Source organism: Phoxinus phoxinus, assembly GCF_949152265.1.
Source record: "Phoxinus phoxinus genome assembly, chromosome: 16".
NCBI lineage: Eukaryota > Metazoa > Chordata > Actinopteri > Cypriniformes > Leuciscidae > Phoxinus > Phoxinus phoxinus.
In genome coordinates, this window is record NC_136891.1 from 31,800,377 (window position 1) to 31,822,772 (window position 22,396).

General features: G+C 37.8%; 1 protein-coding gene and 1 long non-coding RNA gene across 2 annotated transcripts; both read right to left on the reverse strand.

Moving 5' to 3' along the window:
• Positions 1-4,192: 4,192 nt before the first annotated feature.
• On the reverse strand, positions 4,193-6,397 carry LOC306983374. Its single transcript, XR_013794343.1, has 3 exons — positions 6,294-6,397; positions 5,077-5,188; positions 4,193-4,329 (listed from the first exon to the last, which is right to left on the reverse strand). It is a non-coding gene; the product is annotated as an uncharacterized lncRNA (long non-coding RNA).
• Positions 6,398-9,443: 3,046 nt separating this feature from the next.
• Positions 9,444-21,750, reverse strand: thbs1b (thrombospondin 1b). Its single transcript, XM_079583702.1, has 23 exons — positions 21,473-21,750; positions 21,275-21,365; positions 20,267-20,826; positions 20,112-20,187; positions 18,826-18,915; positions 18,611-18,720; positions 18,380-18,505; positions 17,803-17,899; positions 16,502-16,675; positions 16,236-16,412; positions 15,981-16,154; positions 15,769-15,896; positions 15,078-15,230; positions 14,772-14,990; positions 14,573-14,680; positions 13,987-14,146; positions 13,565-13,683; positions 12,726-12,960; positions 12,413-12,640; positions 11,779-12,050; positions 11,595-11,692; positions 11,358-11,497; positions 9,444-11,264 (listed from the first exon to the last, which is right to left on the reverse strand). Exons 2-23 carry the CDS (start codon positions 21,336-21,338, stop codon positions 11,257-11,259), a joined length of 3,516 nt encoding a protein of 1,171 aa, XP_079439828.1. The 5' UTR covers positions 21,339-21,365; positions 21,473-21,750; the 3' UTR covers positions 9,444-11,256.
• Between the last annotated feature and the right edge of the window lie 646 nt (positions 21,751-22,396).

Here is a 22,396-nt window from a genome sequence, read left to right on the forward strand (position 1 = left end):
TCAGCGAACAGCTTTAAACCTTCCAACAGGAGCAGAAGAGAAAAAAAAATCACTTTGTGTTGTGGTTGGCAAGACAAAAAAAAAAAAACTCTTTAATTTTAAGATGCATGTGCAGATAATTCTACAAAAGCTGCGCTACTAAAGTGGAACGCTTGAAATATTCTAAACAGTGTAATTAGAAGGCTTTTATGTCATTTATAACACCAGACTTAAAAATAGAAAGCATGCAATTGTGTATTTGTGCTGTCTGGCTCACGGATCAAGTAGACTCAAGTAAATTGCTGTTGTTTCTGTTAGCATGCAGCTGTGGTGCCAGTGATTCTTTATTGACCTATTACGGGGGCTGTGATTTTGCCAAGGATGTGTACCTGGATCAACATCCTTTGGTGGTCGTTCAACAACTGTCAAGCTTAGTCCAAAAGTCAACCTAACCATTATACATACAGGTCATTCAAGGGGCCCTATCTTGCACCCAGCGCAATTGACTTTGTACACTGACGCATGTATCATTCCTATTTTGCACCCGCGCACAGCAGACTTATCCCTCCACAGACGCACGTCGGTAAATTAGGGAATGAACTTGCGCTCGGGGGGCGGTTCAGCGAAAAGAGGAGGCGTGTTCCGGCGCAAATGTTCCCTGGCGCTATTTTGCAGTTTTAGAAAACAATTCCGCCACTGACCAGAAAAAAACGAGTATAAAGACAGTGGCGCGTTGCGCGTTAGTCATATGCTATTTTAAGGGCGCGTGCTTGGCCATAATGTAGCGTGAACAGGGCGCATACACTTTGATTCTCTAATATAAACAGACGCAGCATTTTCATTTTTGCAAATCATACATTATTACAAGGAAAAATATTAACACGCGAGGGAAATCATTGTTGTGCCCGTGAAGATGTGAAAAAAATAGGCATAAATCTAGATTACACATTTACCCAAATTATTATACGCCTGTTTAACCGAAGCTAATTTGGGTGGGTTTCTCCCATCATCCCCAATGTCACTTCTCTGTGTTTTACGGCCCTGATGAGAACGTCGGCCTCCTCGGCTGTGAACCGCTCCTGGCGTGCGCCAGCAAACCCGCCGTTATAATAGCGATCCGCCATGGAACAAGCGCGCCGGCTCTTAAAGGGAATGTGAGAGGACGCTCTGATTAGTTTATTTCACATTACGCCCAAACCACACCTATGAATAATGAAGCTACTTCAGACCAACACATTTTAGATTTGCGTCCGGCGCAAGAGTAATATATCCCGCCGGTATAATAGCAACAGCGCCCAAGACCCGCCCACAAAGTTACTTGCATTTCGCGTTTGATACTTGAATATTTCAGATCGTTACAATAGGGCCCAAGGTGTTTAGGTTGTATCTGGCTATATAGCTTTAGGATTCACCTCTCTCGATTGCAGTTTCAGCAATACTTAATCACAGAGTTATAACTACAAATCACTTGGGCCCCAAAATGAAGTGAATCTGAAGGTGAATTTATAGAATAAAAGTAACAGGTATTTTTTGTTGCAAGTTTTTCCAGTAAGCTGTTTCACTAAATGTATTATTCTCAGGTATTTTCCTGATAGCCTCAAGGTGGTTCAAAGGCCTGTGCTATAAATTTGTCTGGTGGGTATCCTGGACTCGGTCATTGCTGGCCAGCTCTACAGTTTTCTCTACAGTTTTCCCAACACGCTCTTTAAATAAATTTCTACCACTGGTTTGGGCTCATAGTGTTTTGATTGTTTCCCTCTAGTGAAATTTTCCCCCTTTGAGATTTTTTAGCTATAGTGACATTTTCCATTTTTGGGACTGTTCCCACAAAAACAATGCCGAGGCTTTCAAAGAGCTATGATTAGCCTTATACTTTTCTTTAGCATGAATAAAAGAAATACGAGTAAACGGCAACAATAATAACAATTATTATTATGAATGATATTTATGATTGATGAATTGATAGTGATATATGCATATTGACAACAAACCAGAGCAAACTGAAGTTTTGTACAATGCTGTTTTGTCCTTGTTTGTTACAACCCAGATAAAGCATTACAATGTCTGTGGAAAGCATTAAAAGGTGCATTAGCAGCTCACGGCTCAGAATAAGGTGTTTAGTGTTTGTGTTGCTCTCTAAACAGTCCATGAGGAATGCTGGTAATTAGCTCTGTAATCACAGGCTTTGGAAAATCTGCAAAAATACACAGCTGATCTCTGTGTGAAAGGGTTTTATCTGTGGTTGGTGGCGGTTTTGTAACGTGTGATCAGCAGTTGTCTTTTTGTTCTCAGTGATGAATATCATATAGCATGACCACAAATTAGGACCGCATTTGGGAATGAACCCCCAAAAAATCTCTTTCATACATGAATACGGAGAGCAGGTTAACAGTTAACAACATGTATGCAAAACGTGCAATTTTCGTGTAATATTGAAATAATTTGCTGTCAATGATCAATGTTTTGTTCAATTTGAGCAAAAACATCCAAATGTTCTTCTCTTTTTTTTAAATGAATGTCATCCCACATTCAGTTTTATCTACTGCAGGTGTGTGATACGAGACATAGATCAACTGTATAGATTGTCTACAGTATGTTTGGATAGATGGTTGGATGATGGGGGTCACGATAAGCAAAGCTTTGCAAGCGAAGGTACCCTGGATCAGCAGTGGACTTGAATGCTCGTGATAACATTCCCAGCATCCTTTTCTATGTTATGCAAACTTTAAGCGCATATGGGCCTCTTGTTTTGATCAATTCATTCCTTTCAAACACTTCCATTTGGGAGCGAGCTGCAGGAATGTGCGCAGATGTCTAAGATCAAGGTGTGATATTGCTCATGTGGGACTGGAAGTGAGCACAGACAGGTTTGATGGAGACTTTGCAAAAACTTTGGTTTCTTTTCAAAAGGTGAATTATTGGAGTGTCACCAGAGGAACGATTGTTTGATTTCAACCAACAAGTGGATTTTGTGCCTCAACATTTTATCCTCTTGCTTTGCGGTTTTATTTAAGTAATATTGTCTAACACCCTAGTTTGAAAACGGACATATTCTTAATAAATAGACTTTTTCCACAGTTTTTATGGATTGTTTTGATTTTTGCATAGGAGACTTGGGTGTAGGAGTCCAATAGGAGTGTCCAAGATAAAGAAAAGGAAAAGTATTTTAAAAACCAATATGCCTAAGTTCTTAGAAAGTTACTTTTTGTATATATTTTGGCTTTATTTGGTTTGAAAAAAGTTAAAATATATTGACTCTTAAAATGGTGTGTGTGTGTGTGTGTGTGCGTGTGTGTGCGCGTGCGTGCGTGTGTGTGTGATATTCTACAACCTTTTACCAAAAATATTTTAACAAAACTGTTTCACTGTTTAAAAAAAAAAAGAAATTATAAAATATTATGGCAATAATAAAGTCTTTTTTTCTTCATTATGATATCAGGACAGTTGTATCTCATTTTTTACTTTATGCCTTATAGAAAAAAAAATCTAAATAAATTTTAAAAACATGTTTCTCATAGAAAGATGTGAATTCAAGTCATTATATGAATTGCCTTTTTAATGTATTTTTGTATCAATTATTAGTTTTGGACAAAAAAATGACAAAAAATTGGGAAGAACTATCAAATACTGTCTTCATCAGGCCAGTACATTGTAGTGAAATCAACACTGATTTGAATGTCTAAACATGTAAAAACCAGGTGTTCATGTACAAAGAGTTTGTTGACTCATTTTCTATAGAGCTCTCACCTGGTGGGCAGCATTTTGGGGTTTGGGGAAATCAGCAGAAATTTCCCACACCGGGGACAAAAGCGGCGCTATTCTCTTTCAGTGCCTGTTCCTGCTAAGTGTATAGGAGAAACTGGATCAATAGATGGTGTTGATTTGAACAGTGGCTAAAACAGCAACAAGTATTTGTTTCAGCAAAGTAGCTGTTCAGACAAAGCTCCAGTTTCATATTAAAGTAGGATATGCAGCGTTCTCCTTTTGAGCGACTGAATCAGATGGGCACAGCTGCTGAGCAGCAAGTGTTGGCAGTGTTGTAGGTCTAATGTTCATTGTTTGAGTGAGAGCCCGAGGAGGATTATGTGTGTGAGAGTGTGTGTTTTTTATCTCGTTCAGCACTATGTGTTGCTGTGAGGTGTTCGCTCCAGCCTCATTCTCTAAAGGAGCTCATTCATGCATCTGAGGCAGAGAGACCTGCACTCCTCAGGCTCACATTACTGTGGGCCTTTTGTCCGGCCCCGCAGAGAGTTCTCGGGAAATAGGGATGTGCGCAACCCAATATTAGCCCTCATGTTTGTTCACTCGCTCCTCTGTTCTTCGGTATCATACCGAATGGGCGAAAGTTCCCTGGAAATAGAACAGGTCTTAGCATGTATATTTATTTCTTTTACTAATGAAAAAAAGAATAGAGAAATGTAATGTATAAAAACCGAATAAAATGAACTATAATATGGTGGTCACTATAAGTGTGTGTGTGTGTGTGTGTGTGTGTGTGTGTGTGTGTGTGTGAATGTACATATATACAAAAATGTGTATATATATATATATATATATATATATATACCGGTATATATATATGTGTGTGTGTATATATATATATGTTTGTATAAATATATATTTAAAAAATCTAAAATAATTATGTGTAATAATACTAATAAAAATAGTCAAATAATTTTTTTTACAGAGAAATGTAATATATAAAAACAGAATATATATATATATATATATATATATATATAGTTTCTTTTGTTCTGTTTTTATATATTACATTTCTCTGTAAAAAAAAAAAAATTAAATATATATATATATATATATATATATATACCGGTATATTTATTTTTTGTATATATATATATAAATGTATAAAAAATAATTTTGTAATAATACTAATAATAAAAATAGTAAAATAAAAAATTATAAAACTGTCAGGAACAACAAGAGCACAAATTTAACAATTTAGTGTACAGTGTGTTTCAAACACACAAGTATACAGTGTGTTTCTCTATCAGTTGCAAATATGGAAACCAAAACATTTGCATGGTAAATATTGTGGTAGAGAGCCATCTCTCTTAGCTGTCTGTGGTGGTCACTTACAGATGGACTGCTGTAAATCCCTAAGAAGTGCACACTGTAAGTAGACCTCATGCACCTCAGTTCATCCATCTTGACAGCCGCTCTGCCCACTGTTCAAACACTGGAGGATCTGCTTCAGAGCAGGTAACACATGAGTTAACAGAAAGGAATCTAATGTCTGAGGTGATTCACCCAGTGTATTAATGCAGATCATCACAAGACAATCTTCTAAAGTTAGATTGATTGACTTTAAATCAACTCATTGTTAACACAGGAGATTGGGGTTGTTGGGTTCATTTCTGGCTCATATTAGGGTGCTCTCAGATGTAACATCTGAATATTTTCTCTCTTGACCTACACCCATCGATCTTATCAAGGCATTAAACAGTCAAAGGCCGTTGAGTGATATTTATAATCGAAACACGAATGAACTCTAGCCGCCTGTTATAAAAAATTATCTAGAGATGGTTGATCGATATGCATTTTTTCTATGACTGCTTGTTTAAATAATAGCCTAATAATAAATAAATAATTTCTTAGATAATTGGTCCCCCATTGTGAATTTGTGGACAAATTATTAAAATCATTATTCGAATGAATCATCTAATTAATCATTAGAATCAACCTAATTGGTAATACTTCAGAAATTTAATATTTAAAATTAATAATCATAAAAATAATCATTTTGTTTTAATACTGTGCAGGTCAACCCCACAAACTGGACAACGTAACTTTAATCATGACAAGAAAATACCGGTATTAAATCAGTAAGTAGACAAGAAGGGACTGTATTTATGAGTGGGCTAAATAATCCTTTCAACAGATTCAAAACAAATGATTGAGTCATTGAATCGTTCCTTCAACTGATTCGTCCAAAACACTGATTCATTCACTTTACAAGTGAGTCATTGAATCATTTACTCGAATGTTACTTGAACATTGGTTCAAGAATATCGATTTATTCTGTTGGTCCGAGACACACGATTGTTGATTCTTCTGTGCTTTCTCCGTTTATAAGTATTTTTAAATTTATAAGAGTCAAAATAAACAAAAATAGCTGACCATATTTGATGTAAAACATTAGTTATTCAATAATACCGTTTACTAGCATTTGTACAGAGCATCTAATGTGACCATTGTTGTGCAATGCTTAGTGTGTGTTTACGGGAGCTGTGAAACCTGAGCCAGTTTAAAGAGATGCAGTTCACTTTAATAGAGACGTGTGTGTCATAACATACTCCTCAAACTGTGTTATGCTATGGAAAGTAGGTATACAGAGAGCTCTTCTGTTCTGTCAGGCCAGAATGAATGTGTCCATTTATGACTTGCGTTTCTCTTCAGGGTGACTGAAAGTGGCGATCTCTACACGCGAGTAATGCCTCTCAGCTGTCTGTCACACAGCAAGCATGATGTCACAACCATGTCGGCCCTTTTCCTGTGCTGGAAACAAAATGGAAAAACAAACAGCTGTAGGTGTAACATCCCCTCACGCTAAGTCAAGCGGGCTGCAGGAGAGCACGGTTAGTACTAGGATGTATGCATATGGCGGGGAAGCCTGGTATTTCACACATCTGTGAGGGCAGCGTGTGGTTGTAAACGGTAACAACATGCTCTTGCTGAAGCTTCAGTCTTCCTTTTACTGCTTAGCAACTATTCAGTCCTAACAGGACTGGATTCAAGCTTGAAGTCAAGATTTTCATGTTATGTCTTTTTAAGATACTCTGTTTCTCAAAGTCACATTTTAGAAAATGATCACCCAGCATCTGTGGCCAAATGAGATCTTTGAACCTAATCTGGGCATTCAAATAACTGGTTAGTGGTACTTTCTGATTTCTGCCTTTGGTGGAATTTCAACCACATTCTCATACAGTTGCAGGAAAACATATACAAACCAGTGTTGTTATTGTTAACTAAAACTATTAAAAATCGTTTTCACTAATTGAAATAAAGTTGAAATAAAATAAAATAAAATATAAATATTAGATGAAAAACCCAAATTGAAAAATACTAGAAATTAGAAATTTTGACTCGGCAACTAAAACAAATAAGTTGAAATTTAATTACTAAACTAAAACTGAGGTTACTAAAATGGATAATAAATTTCAAAAGCACATAACAAATGTCCTAAAACTTAAATAAAAATAAAAACTGAAACTATGAAAATAAAAGCTAATTCAAAAGATTAATGCATACTTTAATAACATATAAATAATATTAAAAACACTGATGCAAACCATTGAATTTGCCATAGATTTATTTATTTATTTTTAGGGATGCATGATGTATCAGTATTATAGTTATCTGCCAGTATTAGATATTTAATAGTTCATGAACTTCATGCTCATTTCTCCTACTTTTAGATTTAGATTTCCGTGGCTGCCATTTAACACTCAGTTCATCTTTAAAATTAATGTACTGTACATTATAATGCTGTGATGCCTAAATTAATAATGTAAAACAAATTTTAGTCTTTAGTGTTTTATTTTTTTAATAGTTTAGAATTTTAATGTTGGGCATTTATATTTATTATTGTCCATACAATCAGTACATCCTTTTTTCAATAAAGATATGGAAATAGATCACTTTGTGTATATTCGTTTTTTAAGCAGATTTTATTTGTCTGTTATTGTGACCTATAGTTGGAGATCAGATCAAATGTTATGACCAATTAATAATACATATATCCAATGTAAATCCAAGAGTTCATATCCTTTTCCGGCAACTTTCACTTTGATGAAAATAAGTGTGAAAGTCATAATTCATCAAATGTGCTGTTTTATTTTGACATGTAATGTAGCTTTGCCCAGTGATTTGATCAGTTTGTTGCTGTCTGATACAGTAAAGCGGTGGGAGCTGCATGAATTACAGGATCCGCTTTAACCATGAGTTAGCAGGCGCGTTCACTGCAGGAAATTAAAAGCTAGAGCTACTTCCTTTTAACTTCCCGCACGGCCTCTCATCTTGTGCCAGTGTCCTAATGAATAGTAAATTATTAGTCTCTGGCTTCCTTTTTGTCACAGACAGTTTACAGTAGACATTCACCTTGAAGTAGACATTTCATGCTATTGTACACTCTAAATAAACACATGGGATGCTGTGCACTATGCACAGTGGTTTCATATTGTTCAACTGAAAACATTGACATTATAGATGTAAGAATGGCATCACACTTTTCCTATTGTTAGATACTAACTGGTCAGAATGACCACAATAAAGCCACAATAGCTGTAGCTTTCTGTTCAGAATAAGTGTCACACAATGTATAGTTTAAAAACCACACAGATAATTTTGGTGACAAACCATGACATTACCAGGCTAAATTACTGCCCAAATCTCCAGTTATATACACACACACACACACACACACACACACACACACACACACACACACACACACACACACACACACACACACACACACACACACACACACACACTAAATTTAAAAATAATTCAAACATAGGAACTATAACCTCTGTCTGTTGAACAGAGCAGTATTACTTTTTTTACCGCCTCAAAAAACCTCAAGATTTATATAAAACCAGACAGTACCTCAGACATTTTGAATTTACAGCTTCTATTCATATAGCAAAAACATTATTTTTATTGTACGTTTATTTAAGTCGTAAATATGAATGGGAGGCCTGACCACCATGAAAACAATGTAAGAAATTTATGGAACACGACCAAAAAAAAAAAAACATACTTAGAAGTAGACTTAAACCTCCCAGTAAGCAGATCATCTCCATGATATATACATATCATATTAATAAGGTCTCTCTTACAGTTTTTGCCTGTTGGAATTTTGGACGACTAATACAAAGGCCAATTTTGCAATCTTGTGCCCAGATTGTCTCTGGATCTCCACCGTAACCCTGAGATCTTCTCTGATCCCTGGCCAGTGTGATATGAATGTGTTTACAGACCCGCACCTGTCAGAGGAGCACTAAATCAGCCAGATCGGTGTTGAGTAAACCCAGAATGCCACACAGTGGGTCAGGGAGGTTCACGCTCTCCCCACAGGCGAGTGAGGAATTAAAAGATTAACCCTGAGGAGAGGCGCTGCTGCAACATTCCTCACTTTTCTGAAGACATGTATGCCTGTCTTCAGAAAAAGGTGCACTTGTCTCAGCCTTCAACTTGGAACTAAAATTGACCTTGGTCTACATAATCTATTTTGAGTGTGTATAATGTATTTCTGCAAAATAGCAGTTTGCTTTCAAGCACATGTTAGGACCAAAGATGCCCTTTATGAACTTGTTTTATAATCACGTTGACCTTTCGTGCCATGCACAGAAGATTTCAGTCATTTAGACCGGCTTTGGCACAACTAAATTCTCATGAGACACAAACATGCAGTAATAAAAAGCAGCCACAGCCAATAAACATCTGTTTTACAATGTCTATCATCTGTTTATTATTCTGAAGTATGTACCAAAATAATTGCTATAACATAAAAATAGCATTGTGTAACTAAGTAAAAATGTTTACAGTCAAGCATCACTAAATGTACAAAAATAACAACACAATAAAGATACAAACAATGAAGAACAGAACATCCTCACGTCAGTGTGCAAACTGTTTATACAGATGGAAATGCATCCTTCTCAGGTGGCATTCCATGATAAATTATTTAAATAGCATTTATCTACACACACATATGAAACAGTCTTACAAACAGAGACAACAAATAGAGCAATAATTTATCTACTTAAAAAAAAAAAGGTACTGGACATTGAGGCACTGGCAAATGTATTCCTAAAAAAATTGTTGTCTCCCGTTTTACTCTATTTTCCATTGGGATGTGGGGCTGTTTGTTCTATATACTATTTACAACTTGTGCTACAGTAGCAATAAGGCAACCAATTTGTTTTCTTTAAGCAAAGGAAAAAGTATTTAAAAGCTTTTGTTTGATCAAATTACAAAACAGCAATGAGGTAATATTTGTACATTTAAAGTTTTCCTTTATCTCTCTCTCTTACAGAAAAGGCAAACAGGTCAGAAGATCATCTCCTTTGGAAGTGATGGATTAATGATTCTTGACTGGAAAGGCTTGGATGAGTAGTATTGGACAGGCCCTTGGTTATGAAGTTTTAAATGTTGAAATAGTTGTTTATTAACGAGGCATATCTTTAGCAAGACCCTCTCTTTTGCTTCTTGAAGCAAAATCACAGCACAGTCTAGCCAAATGCGAAAAGCGTTTTGTAAGTGCTACATATAGAAGTCTAAAAGACTAAACTCAACTTTCCCTTAGAAATTAGCATCTCAAATAAAACCTCACATTTTATTTGAGAAGAAGGCTAGAGTACTTGGTAATCTAGTATCCGTATGTGGCTAAATGATTTCCTGTAACGGAGAATCTTCAATCCTGGGTCTGTCCAATTGCTCTTCATACAACCTTTCATTATGCCATTTCTAATGTATTGTTAAAATGGTTTAACCATCTAGCCCTGAGAAAACTATGCCCACTAAACCATGAGTTATCTCCTGCCAGACCTTTATGAATGTACATTATACTTAAGATGAGCTTCTGCCAAGCAAAACTTTTAGATAGACAAACAGAAATTTAGATCAAATTCAATAAATGACAGATTGGTCCTCTTAAAAATCCCCCGCTTCGACTGTCAAGCAAAAAAAACAAAAACTATACGATCTTTAACAATTTGTTGATTGCTTCAATATCTTAAAACATTCTCATTGCTTTGTTCCTAGTCAAGAAATCGGTTCAAGGTTTTTATAAAATACTGAATATTGTAATGGTAATCTTTTTTTAAAGGGTTTTGTTCTCTCTTAAGTAGCCATAATTTTGAGATCTTTTCAGGAAGAGAGCATGAAAACACATGAGAGAGAGAGAATAAAGGTTTTGAAGTGCATAGCTGTCTGTTGGGAGCTCTTCCCACACAGAGCCGAATGAGGTTTTTCAGAGAGAGGTCTCAGTCTTTTTTAAGTCCCAATTAAGCAAAGCGAGGAAGACTTTCTTCTGCTCTACCTGCTAATGGTGGAGGAGTCCAGATATTCTGAATCGGCAGTCACTTGTTTTCTATCCCAACCAGTGACAATTACATTGAAATTGACCACCTGCTTTCTCACTCCACCAGTGTGTGAGCAGAACAAGTAGCGTCAAATCTGTCCCTGGACTTTGCCCGGAATACATAATTATATGGAAAGGTGCATTCTTTGATAAACTTCCTGACTGTGCAATTACACATCTGAAAATGAAGCGAAAGACAGAGTGTTAATACCGAGTATGTAAATCAAAGTAAGCATTTATTTGGATGCCTATGCGGTGTGTTGACGCTCACCTCTGCATTCGTATTTGAGGTCTGAGAAGTACACCATCTCTTGTGAGAAGACAAAGAGACCCAGTCTTCCGCCTGCATATGTTTTGTCATAAATTCTGCCAGAATCTGCCATGATCTTTTTGCCTTCATACATGACCACTCTGCAATTTGTAGAGAAAATGTTGTTAGCCCATTAAAATATCCGTGGAGGACAAATCAATAACAATATATCCTCGGGAGATATGAATTAAAATATACCTCATATGTCCAGTTCTTGGTCTATGAGTCAGGTGCCATCTGTAAGCAGTGAAGTCCTTCCATCCCACGTTCTTCGGGTCATGCCACAGTGTGCGCACCTAAAATAAATTGAGTTCAGAAATGTTGGTACTCGTATGACAGCTTTCAAACCTGATTTCATCTCAGTGACCTCTGTGAGATGTACCTGTCCTGGAGTGTCTCCGGTGTGCCAAAGGGCGTTCCTCAGATGCTCGCCTGGCCCTGTGGTGGAATTAACCACTTTGATGGATAGCCCTGAGTAACCCTGTGCTTTGGTAGGTGTGCTGGACCAGTAGGTCTGTGTGATCTGTTTCCACATGACCACGTAGAAGCGAGAGCTGGATTGGTATCCGAAAACAAAGCCGGCATAGTCATCATCCCTCTCTGTGTTGATGAAGAATGTTCCACTGAAGTCGACTGAATTGAATTCATCAAAACCTTTGAAGAAATTTAGAAAAACAGGTCAGAATTTTGTTGCTTACTCTTTGTACATGTATGGAAACTTGTTTACACCACAGAATAAAAAACGTTTTTTTCTGACTTTTTTTCTCGCAATTGCGAGTTACATTCATTTTTTATTTCTATTTCAGTAGATGAAAATTTTTTCATTTTAGTTTTTCGTTCATGAATAGTGACCAAAAAGTTGCATTAATATTGTCAGTGTTTGCAAGCTATGGCGTTGTGATTTTTCTTCTCTATTTATGATATTACTTTATATCTTACACCCTGCCCAGTATTTTTTTAGGTGTGCAAGATTTTTCTATTTATTGTTTATTGTATTTTTTTAAGACTAGACGTACCAACGGCAATCCCGGGGTCGCAGTTGACCGTCTGAACCAGTTCCTTTCCTTGGTGACGCACCACCCAGTTAGGGTCAATCTGAGAAGTGCCCTTGGGATCCAGAGGTACCATCTGGAATTTGCGGAAGTCTGTTACACTAATGTCAAAGTTCTCAGGACACACATCATAGATATCTAGGACATTGTCCTGGTCAAAGTCATCTTTACAGGCATCACCACGTCCGTTGCCTACAAATGAGGAAGATAAACTCGTAAGTATAAATCTTTACATTAATAAATACAATAGTTATGAATATTCAGAGACAAAACTGACCATCAGAATCCAGTTGATCTGGATTGAAAACCAATCTGCAGTTGTCTTTGTCATCAGGGATGCCATCATTATCATCATCGTAGTCACAGGCATCTCCTTTACCATCCTTGTCGTGGTCAGCCTGGTTCGCATTGGGGATGTACGGGCAGTTGTCAAGGTTGTTCTGGTGACCGTCCTCATCGATATCCTGGTTGCTGTCACATTTGTCTCCAACACGGTCCGAATCAGAGTCGAGCTGTTAGAGTGAGAGCGCAGAATCAGTAAACAGTAAGTCCCACTGTTTTTCAAGTGAATTTCTATGGCTTTCTCAATTAAATCTAAATATTCCCACTTTTTCTAAAAGGCAAAAAGTTCTGTCCTAGTTGGCCCATCTGTGTAGGATTTCTCAAAAAGTAATCTCATGTTCCTGAAGCTTGGCACTACCACAGTCACATTTCAGAGTCTAATGAGGAAAGGAGGGGTGCATTCCTTCTCTTCAGTTAACCATGGCACAGGTGTGATCCGCAGGGATTGAGTGCCGACAGGGCATGCATAAACCCAACGGCAAATCTCTCACTCCTCACTAATAACCATTCTTTACCTCCACATATCCTTTGGGTTAATTGAACACTAGTGAGTGTCCCTGAAAAGCCTCCTATTGCTGTATTGTGTGGCTTTGGCTTCAACGAGCAGAGGATTTACTCCTCCCATACATAGCTTAGTAAAGACTGAGACTACCCTCTGGGTATTTTTTTAGCAGCTGAACTGAACGGCACATAGATCTCTTTGGATTATATAATGGTTTGAAAACACCTGCTGTATTCACTCACTCATTCTGAGTCTCACATACATATATATACCTGATCTGGGTTGTGTTCCAGAGGGCAGTTGTCACACTGGTCACCAACTCCATCGAGATCAGTGTCTTTCTGGTCGACATTGTATAGATATGGGCAGTTATCATTCTCATTCAAAATACCTGTCAAAAAGAATGATATTATGGTGAAGACTGAATTACATTTATCTCTAAACAAGAGAATTCTCATTAAACCTGTCAAGAAAATATCAAGGTCATATTTCACTTTTAAAAAATCAGGATTTATTGTGATAATTGATAATTGCTGGGGTAAAATATGCTAAAGAGTCTTGACAATGTGTCAATGAAAAAAAAAAAAAAGCACTATTTAGTTTATTTCTTGATTATGGAGTGAATTATGAATATTCTCTTGACAGGTTTGTCAAGGAATGGCCCCGTATGGATAAAGAAAGAGCAATTTCGTACCATCTCCATCAATGTCCACAGCACAGGCGTCACCTTCACCATTGTTGTCAGTGTCAGTTTGGTCTGGGTTACTGTTGTACGGACAGTTATCGCAGCGGTCTCCCACGTCATCGCGATCATAGTCGTACTGTCTTGGGTTGAAGATGAGTGGGCAGTTGTCCTATTTTAAAAGAGACCACAGTTCAGATGGAGAAATATGGCAAAGCAACTCTTCACAGGGCCCTCTAACACGAAGGTTATTACTTTTAGATGTTAGGCTTGTAATTTGGCTGCGGCTGTGTAGGTCTATTTAGAGGAGCGCAACGATAAAAGCGAACCTTATTTTAGGATTTGGACCAAGGATAATATTGGATTAGCAAGATACACTGCAGGTCTTTCAGAAAGGTACTTCTTTGGTGGAATTTGAGGTTTGTCTCCAAGAGAAACAGTTTACTTTACACAGCACTCAGCCTGAATTTCAAACGGATTTACTTTTTCTCTTCATTCATGCACTGTGCAAAATGAACAAATATTCACTTGACTGGATTGAGCATCTGTGGAATATTTACAGTGGACAGTATTGCATTGCAACTATATATATTTTTACCCTGTCATCAGGAATGCCATCGTCGTCATCATCATTATCACAAGCATCACCAATTCCATCCTTGTCGTAGTCCTCTTGCCCAGAGTTGGGAAGATTGGGGCAGTTGTCCTTCAAAAAGAGTAGAGTATGAACATTAAAAATAGCCACAATGATGTTATTTGTATTTTTTTAATAACAAATTAAGTCATTATATGCCAACCTTTTTGCAGTGATAGGTTGCGTTCTCGACACACACAAGATCAGCATTAGGCCAGCCATCAAGATCAGTGTCCTCTCCACAAATGTGTCCATTTCCAGCAAAGCCAGGTCTGCACTCACAGCGGTACATAGGGTCTGAGAAATGGCCCAGGTAGTTGCAGCGAGCGTTCTTATTACAGTCGTGGCTTCCATCGAGGCAGGGATTACGAGGCGTGCACACCTGCACGAGATAAATCAGTCAGCGTGCATCAGTTCATGAGCAGGTGCACGCTGGTGATCTGTAATCTATCTGTGTTCTTTCATTTACCTGTTTCTTGGCAGCAGCGTCCTCCACTCCTCGACCAAACGGCTGTGGGCCGGTGTAGCGAGTGGGGCATGGCAGGCAGTGGTAGCCCGGCACTGTGTTCTCACACCTATGGACTCCGTTAAATTCAAAACAGGCATCAGGGACATCCTCGCACTGTAACGAAGAGAAAAGGAATAATGAGATTTACGCATCCAAATGCATTGTAGTCATAAGAGCATAAGCATAAATAATTAAAATAAAGAGAAAAAAAATAGAATTTTAGAAAAGTAGGGATACATTTTCTTTCCTTTCTTTTTTCAAATTGTTGGTTTCGATTGATTTTGAATAAACATATCAGATGATGTTTGACAATTACCAATGCATGCTGATTTCCATGCTGATTTCCTCTATTTTTTTTTTACTTTTAACCAATGCAAGGCCTAAAACAAGTTTTAAGCCTAGTCCCATGTTTGAGCTGTGTCAACTGAAAGTTACTGAACTTTCACTGACATATCTTATGTCACTGTCATTGTTTTGTCTCAAGATGCACACCAGTAATGTCACATTTATAAAAGCTACTTAAATGTCCTAATTGAACTAGGGCCTAATCCTGGTTTAATCCAAGCCCTGTTTGTAAAACCAGGCCTAATAATTTTGTAACACTTTTAAATGTAATCTAAAAGTGACAACTGATTTGACTTTTTGACCGCACCTCATTGATATCCTTGCAGTTGATTCCATTGCCAGTGTATCCTGTGGGGCATTTTCCACATTTCCAGGAGCCATCTGGGAAGCTTGTACACTGGGCTCCTTCAAAGCATGGACTTGAAAGACACCCATCTGTGGAAATGCACATAAATGATTGATTTAACTTGGAAACACAGACTAGTGCCATCTGAAGGGTTGAGTGAAACTATAACTCACCAATTGGACAGGCTTGTTTGTTGCAACGCTGGCTGGCTTTTGCGTCTCCCACGCAGTCTTTACCGTCATACTTGGGCGCTGGATTATTGCAAAGACGCTTACGATTTTGGACGCCACCGCCACAGGTAGCGGAGCAAGTGTCCCAGGGTGACCATGGTCCCCAGCCACCATTGACTATGAAAAAATATAGAATACATTTTTTTAGATTTTTCAATTAATTTTTTTTTTTAAACACTACAAGCGGTGTTCACTTACTCGGACATGGTGATTTCTCACACCTCTCAGTTTGCCGACCTTCACCCTGGCAATCTTTGCCGTCCATCTGAGGTGTTGGAGAGTTACAGAGACGAATGCGAGTGATAACGCCAGCGCCACAGGTGACCGAGCAGGAGGACCAGGGTGACCAGTGACTCCAGCTGCCATCTTGCTTAACTGTTGAAAACGAAAGATGCAAATTGTTACTTTTCCTCGCGACTGTGAGGAAAAACTGTAGACGCTTATTGTCGTTGGACACCACTCACAGCGCTTGTCACACTCCTGGAGGTAGCAGTCTCTCGTCTGCACCGACGTGCCCTCGCAGTTGTTATTGATGCGGTCGCAAGAGCGGCCGCGCTGCTGAATGCCCCTTCCACAAGACACAGAACAATGGGTCCATTCAGACCAGGGGGACCAGCCATCCTCAGCGGAGTCGCTCGCTGTCGAGAGAGCAAAACAAGACAATAGCAGAGCTATTCCTTCTTTCTAAAGCAGCAAAATGGAGAAAAGCTTTTAATACTGGGCCTTAATGGACTCAATTTAGCCTGGGCAGCTCGAGACAGAGCACTCCAGGGAACCCTGGCATGAACTAAGCAGTTGGAATGCTGGGGAAATGTCAGTGTACTTAATACACAGGGATACCTTTGAGTCCTTCTCCAAATGTGGAAATGGTATTTGCAAACACCCTTGATTATGCCATAAGTTCAAACACTTAAGGCTGATATTAATGTAAATTCTTGCTATGCATGGCAAGGCCTCTAGACGTGAGGAGAATGCGGTTTCTTTTTTGAGTCTCTGCCAAAAAGCACCAATTTTCCACCTCTCTTTAACCAATTTAGACAATTATGGCCATTTAGCGATTCAGTGATGCACAAAGCTCTAGTGTTCCATTCATTAGTTAAACTTCAGTTGAAGTCTATTGTGTGACGCAACAATGACTGCGGATGTTTGGGTAGCAACAGCTCTTTCAATACAAAAGCTTTTAAAAGTCTAAATGTTGCTCTTTTTACAATACGTTTAAGTTTAGACTAATGTTTTTTTTTTTTTATGCTTGTACATTTACAGTTTGTGCACATGGCTTTTAGCCTATGGATAAAATAGCTCTCCAAAGCTGCATTTATTTGATCAAAATTACAATATTAAAATAATGGTTTTCTAATTTAATATATTTTAAAATGAAATTCGTTCCTGTGATGGCTAAGCAGAATTTTCAGCAGGAGTCACATGATGAGCAGAAATCATTCGAACATGCCGATTTGGTGATTTTAAGAAACTTGTATTATTATTTTAATATTAAAAACAGTTTTTTTTTTGGAAACTGTGATTCTTTGATTTTATTTTAAATAGAAATCTTGTGTAACAAATGGACATCTGAAATATATATATTTTTCCAACGTAAATGTCTTTTGATGTTACTTAATGTGTCCTTGCTGAAGTATCAGTTAAAAAAAAAAAAAACATTTACTGACCATAAGCTTTTGAACAGTAGTGTATATATAACCAACAATACAATTATTTCAATTTCAAGTGTCTAAAATTTGTTCTGAAGCAGCTCAGTTGCACTTACGGGTTCCACAACGAGGGCAGCATTCCCCATCAGGCACTGTGGCGTTTGCACACGGGATTAGGGGACACGAAATCTTGCGGCACACCGTTGCAGACTTCTGCGGTTGACAAAATGGCTCTCATTAATCATTTGTTAAAGGATCTGCCACAACTAGAACTGACATTAAAAACCATAGTCTCTGGCTGTAGTGCAACACCACATCAACATTACAGTTATGATTTAAGTAAAGTGGATAATGTGGTTGTGTTTAAGTCCGTGTAATTAGGCATGTAAATATTCCTCAGTGTTGAAAAACTAGGCTGAAGGCATTTCAATATTTTACCTCAAATCATTTTACATTTTGTTTATAAGGTTTTGTTCAGTTGACTGTATTCCTTTAGTTACATCCATGTCCCACTTTTAATTAGAGGCTAGGCAGTTTAGGGAAATGGATACACCCAGCTTAAGTCCAGACTAAGACCAGTACTGTGTATCATAGCTCCTGCAGTGACATTGCTCTCATCTCGCTAACACACTAATTAGTGGTTCAATGACAGAGCAGGCAGCTCTGAGAGTCTAACATGTCTTGGGTTCTTACCTGGCAAGTGCACTCAGTGCAGTCGTCCACGGTCCATTCCTCCTGGTTTTTGTGCACAATTCCATTGTGAATGCAGACACCAGCATGAATGCCAATGTGATTCATGAGCACGTTTTTCTCGTCCGTCTGAAAAACCAAACAAACATTGGAGTGTGTTAATCTACAGCTTGTCCACTACACAAGTTCAACATATAGTTTAATATATCTACATGCGGGAACTTTTCTCCTCACCACTTTGCGGAGTTCTTTGGACAGTTCCTGCACCACCACACCAAGACCTTTCAGTTCCTTGAACATGCCAGCCAGTTCCTCACAAGAGAAGCCACAAATCATCTGTAGATCTACATAGGAGAAGTTTGCAAAGTTTAAAATTGAATTCATGTTCTCAACCTACGTTTATATTTTGTACGGGTTATTTGTATGGATTACTGAAAAGGAAGGATTACCTTTTGTTTTGTGGCCAGTGTAATCAGTCCTGATTGCAGGTCTGGATCCATTTATGGGATTGTCAAGGGTGATGATATCAGTCATAATTGCTGCAAGAGGAAAGGGCATTCAGGTGGATTAAAGTTATTATAAAAATGATTGAGCTAATGGAAAAGTTTTATGAAAATCTTATGACAGTGAATGGATGTAGCTTTCATTTTTTATCTTGTATTACTATTGCTCATTCACTGGCAGAAAATGCAATGCAAGTGGAATGATGATGTGATGGCTTCTTAATTTTTTTGCCCGGATCTATAGTCTCTATAATTGTCGGCCTGTGTAGTTTGGCCTATTTTTTTTTTAAAGTGAAAAAAATTGTTTTATTTAAATATGATTCATATTTAACTCCTTAAGTGTCACCGGCCCACCGGTGGGCCCAAATTCATTACATATTTAAAATAGTAATATCCTATACTAAACCTAAACTAATATTGACAAACTATATATCATTTGAAAGCTTACAATCTCTAGTTTTCATATTTGGTGACTGATTTTCAAAATAAATTACAGAGGAGCTGTAATTTATCAATTTGCAACAATAATATTTTCATACTCCTAAGGTGTTCAGTCCTTTATTTTGAAATAGTGATGAATATGAAAAATTATGAAAAAAATGGTAGAAACCTCAGTTTGTTTTCATGCCAAGAGTTCAAAAGATAGCATTTGTTCAATTATTTTAGAAAAAAAGGTCTGAAAATGTTTTAGAAATAAAGAAAAACCATATATGGAAATGGAGGCGCCCTTATATGGGCAGTAATGTCAACTAGTGAAAAAGTGTGGTACTGCGCCCAAACTAAATCTCACTGAAAGCTCATTCTTTGAGATATCAACCTAAAATTTAAAACACAACTTGTTCAGATTTTTGGCTTTGATTTTTGTGCAGTTTTAGAGTCACCAGGGTTTTGAAAAAATATATTTTATATAAAATATGAATAATTAAATTTTTTATTTTTATATTTTCCTAAACTCAAACTTCTATAACTTTTTTTCTGTTACACTTTCTTAATTTATTTTACTTCTACAAAAATCAGCTAATTTTCTTCTTTAAAACAAGACCAATCTTACATCCATATTCCAAAGCATTCTTGAGTTACAAGCATTTAAGTTCGGAAAGTGCATTTTCATGTATATTCAAAAAAAGGGGCGTGACACTTAAAGGGTTAAGAAAACTAATAAATGGGCACAAATATTTAATTTATCATCTTTTCTTCGTGACTCACATGCATGTTTTCGACATTACACTTACAGTTTTGGCATCCTTTATTCCTCAGAATCGCATCCAGTGTGGTTCCGAACACAAAGCGCACGTTTTGCAACACCCCCTAAAAAATCCACAAGTTATTAATGCTTCTCGCTGCATTTACCATGCAACAAGATTCATGCAGTGAACTGTCCACTCACCATAAACCTGTCCTTTACTGCGCCCTTGCCGATCCTCAGGCTCGCCACACCTGGGGTCTCCTGAGTGAGGATCGACTGGATCGAAGCATCGAGCTCCGCAGTGTTCACCTCTTCACATCCCACGTAGAACTGAACCCTGTCCTCCTGCACGAAAAGTGTGATGTTTTTCCAGTGTCCCACCGCCAAATCCGCTTCCTCGATGGACACGACCTGTTGCTTGTTTTCAGTGGAAAACACAATGTCCAGAGTGTTGGCTTTCCCGTTGGAAACGATTTCGAAAACGGGTCCGGAGCCGTCATTCTTCTCCACGGTCAGAAGGCTTCCCCGTGTGTGCTTGAACTGCTTGAAATTGACCAGGAGCAGAAATCCTCTCTCGGCATGAATGGAATCGATTAGGTCCCTGAAGGCGCTCTCGGGAACCGGGGGGATCAGGTCGGGGTTCAGGATCTTGTAGGCGGGGCTGTACGGGTCGTCGCCTTTCACCAGGGTGACCCCGTGGTTTTTCCTCGGCACTTGGACGAGCTCAAACAGATCGTAAACACTGTTGTCGTCTCGACTTTCTACCAGGAATTCAGAAGGGAACGAAATCTCATTATAATATATTAAACTGTAACCTATTCTGAATTTATTACACGGCTCTTTGCAATGTATGGCTCTGATTTGTCAATTCAGCGGTTAAATTTTTCGGTATAAATATAACTGACCGCTCATAAGCAGGTTCCTTTATAAAAAATTAAGATGAATCAGTATTTTATAATAATATTTTTTGTTTAGTAGCCGTAAAATAAGTGGGATAATGTATAGAAAGCCAAAAAGTAGGCTAGAGCCAATAGAAAGCCAAAATAAACCCATATGACCTCGTTTGAGTTTATTTTGCGATTAACAAGTGACTCAATTATTATTTTAATATGTAACAGCTTGCTAAACTATAAACCACAGCAGCGCTCACACACACACACACACACACACACACACGCTAAACGCCATCAGTTGGTCTAGTTCGCTCACCTGCGACTCTCGCGCTCTCGCAGGTCCAAAGCATCAGTAGCAAAAAGATTGCACTTGACTTCATTTTGTCACTTATTATTCTTTTACCAATCTGGAATCATAAAGGTATAAATTATAGAAATTCAGCTGAACGTAACCTTAACAGGTTGATCAATCAATGGTAAAAAAAAAAAAAAGAAGAAGAAGAAGAAAACGCACCTTTAACGCGTTTAAAACATCAGCAAATCCAGGGAAAAGTGATATAATTCCTAAGATTCGTCAATCAAATGTCGTTTCAAAATAATGATTTTCCTCTTTAGTCGCGATACAGCACTCAGTGTTACTTTGCTGTAGTTACAGTGGTCAATCTAACTATCACTAAAGAGAACAAAGTGCTATTTAAATAGTTTCATGACATTCCTGAGCACGCGTCTCCTCCAATCAGATTCTGGAAGGAAAAAGGGACGAGCTTGCGTTACCTCACAGAGAGTTTGTCTGAGTTATACACGAGGGGAAAACGCACCACATTCCAACGAACACATTCCATAAACATACATAGCCTAATTATGATTTTCATGAGCGCTGCTTCCGTTTAGTTCCTTTTTATTTGCCGTGGTCCTGATTATTTTGTATCGACGTTCGGCTTCAAAGTCAGTCAATAATTACGGTTAATTCATAAAGGCACTGAAGAAGGCTACTCTGCCCTTGTGTACATACTACATAGGCCTATTGGATTTTATTTCAAGCCATCTATAATGATTGACCAAAGCTTAATTTTCTTGTTCAAGTGGTTAATTTATTTTTGAGAAAGTGTTTCTTATAACTTTTTTATAACGCTTTATCCGAGTGCTCGGTACCATTCGCAGCATCTGATAGGATGCTCGTGAAGAAAAGGCTGCAGTAACTCGCGTCCCCGCTAGAGGCCGTTCTGTGTTTATGTGAGCACTTGGTTCTCCTCAAATGGGTCCCAATGTTGATTTCTATAAATGTTGCTGTTGTATTTAGGTTAAACAACTTAAATCCATAAAATCATTAATAACGTTTTTTTTTTGTCACATTAGGCCTATTGACTTTTTTTGTTTGTTGCAAAAACACTTGTTGCTATAAAACACAATTTTCAAACCTGTTAAAAATGTAACCTTA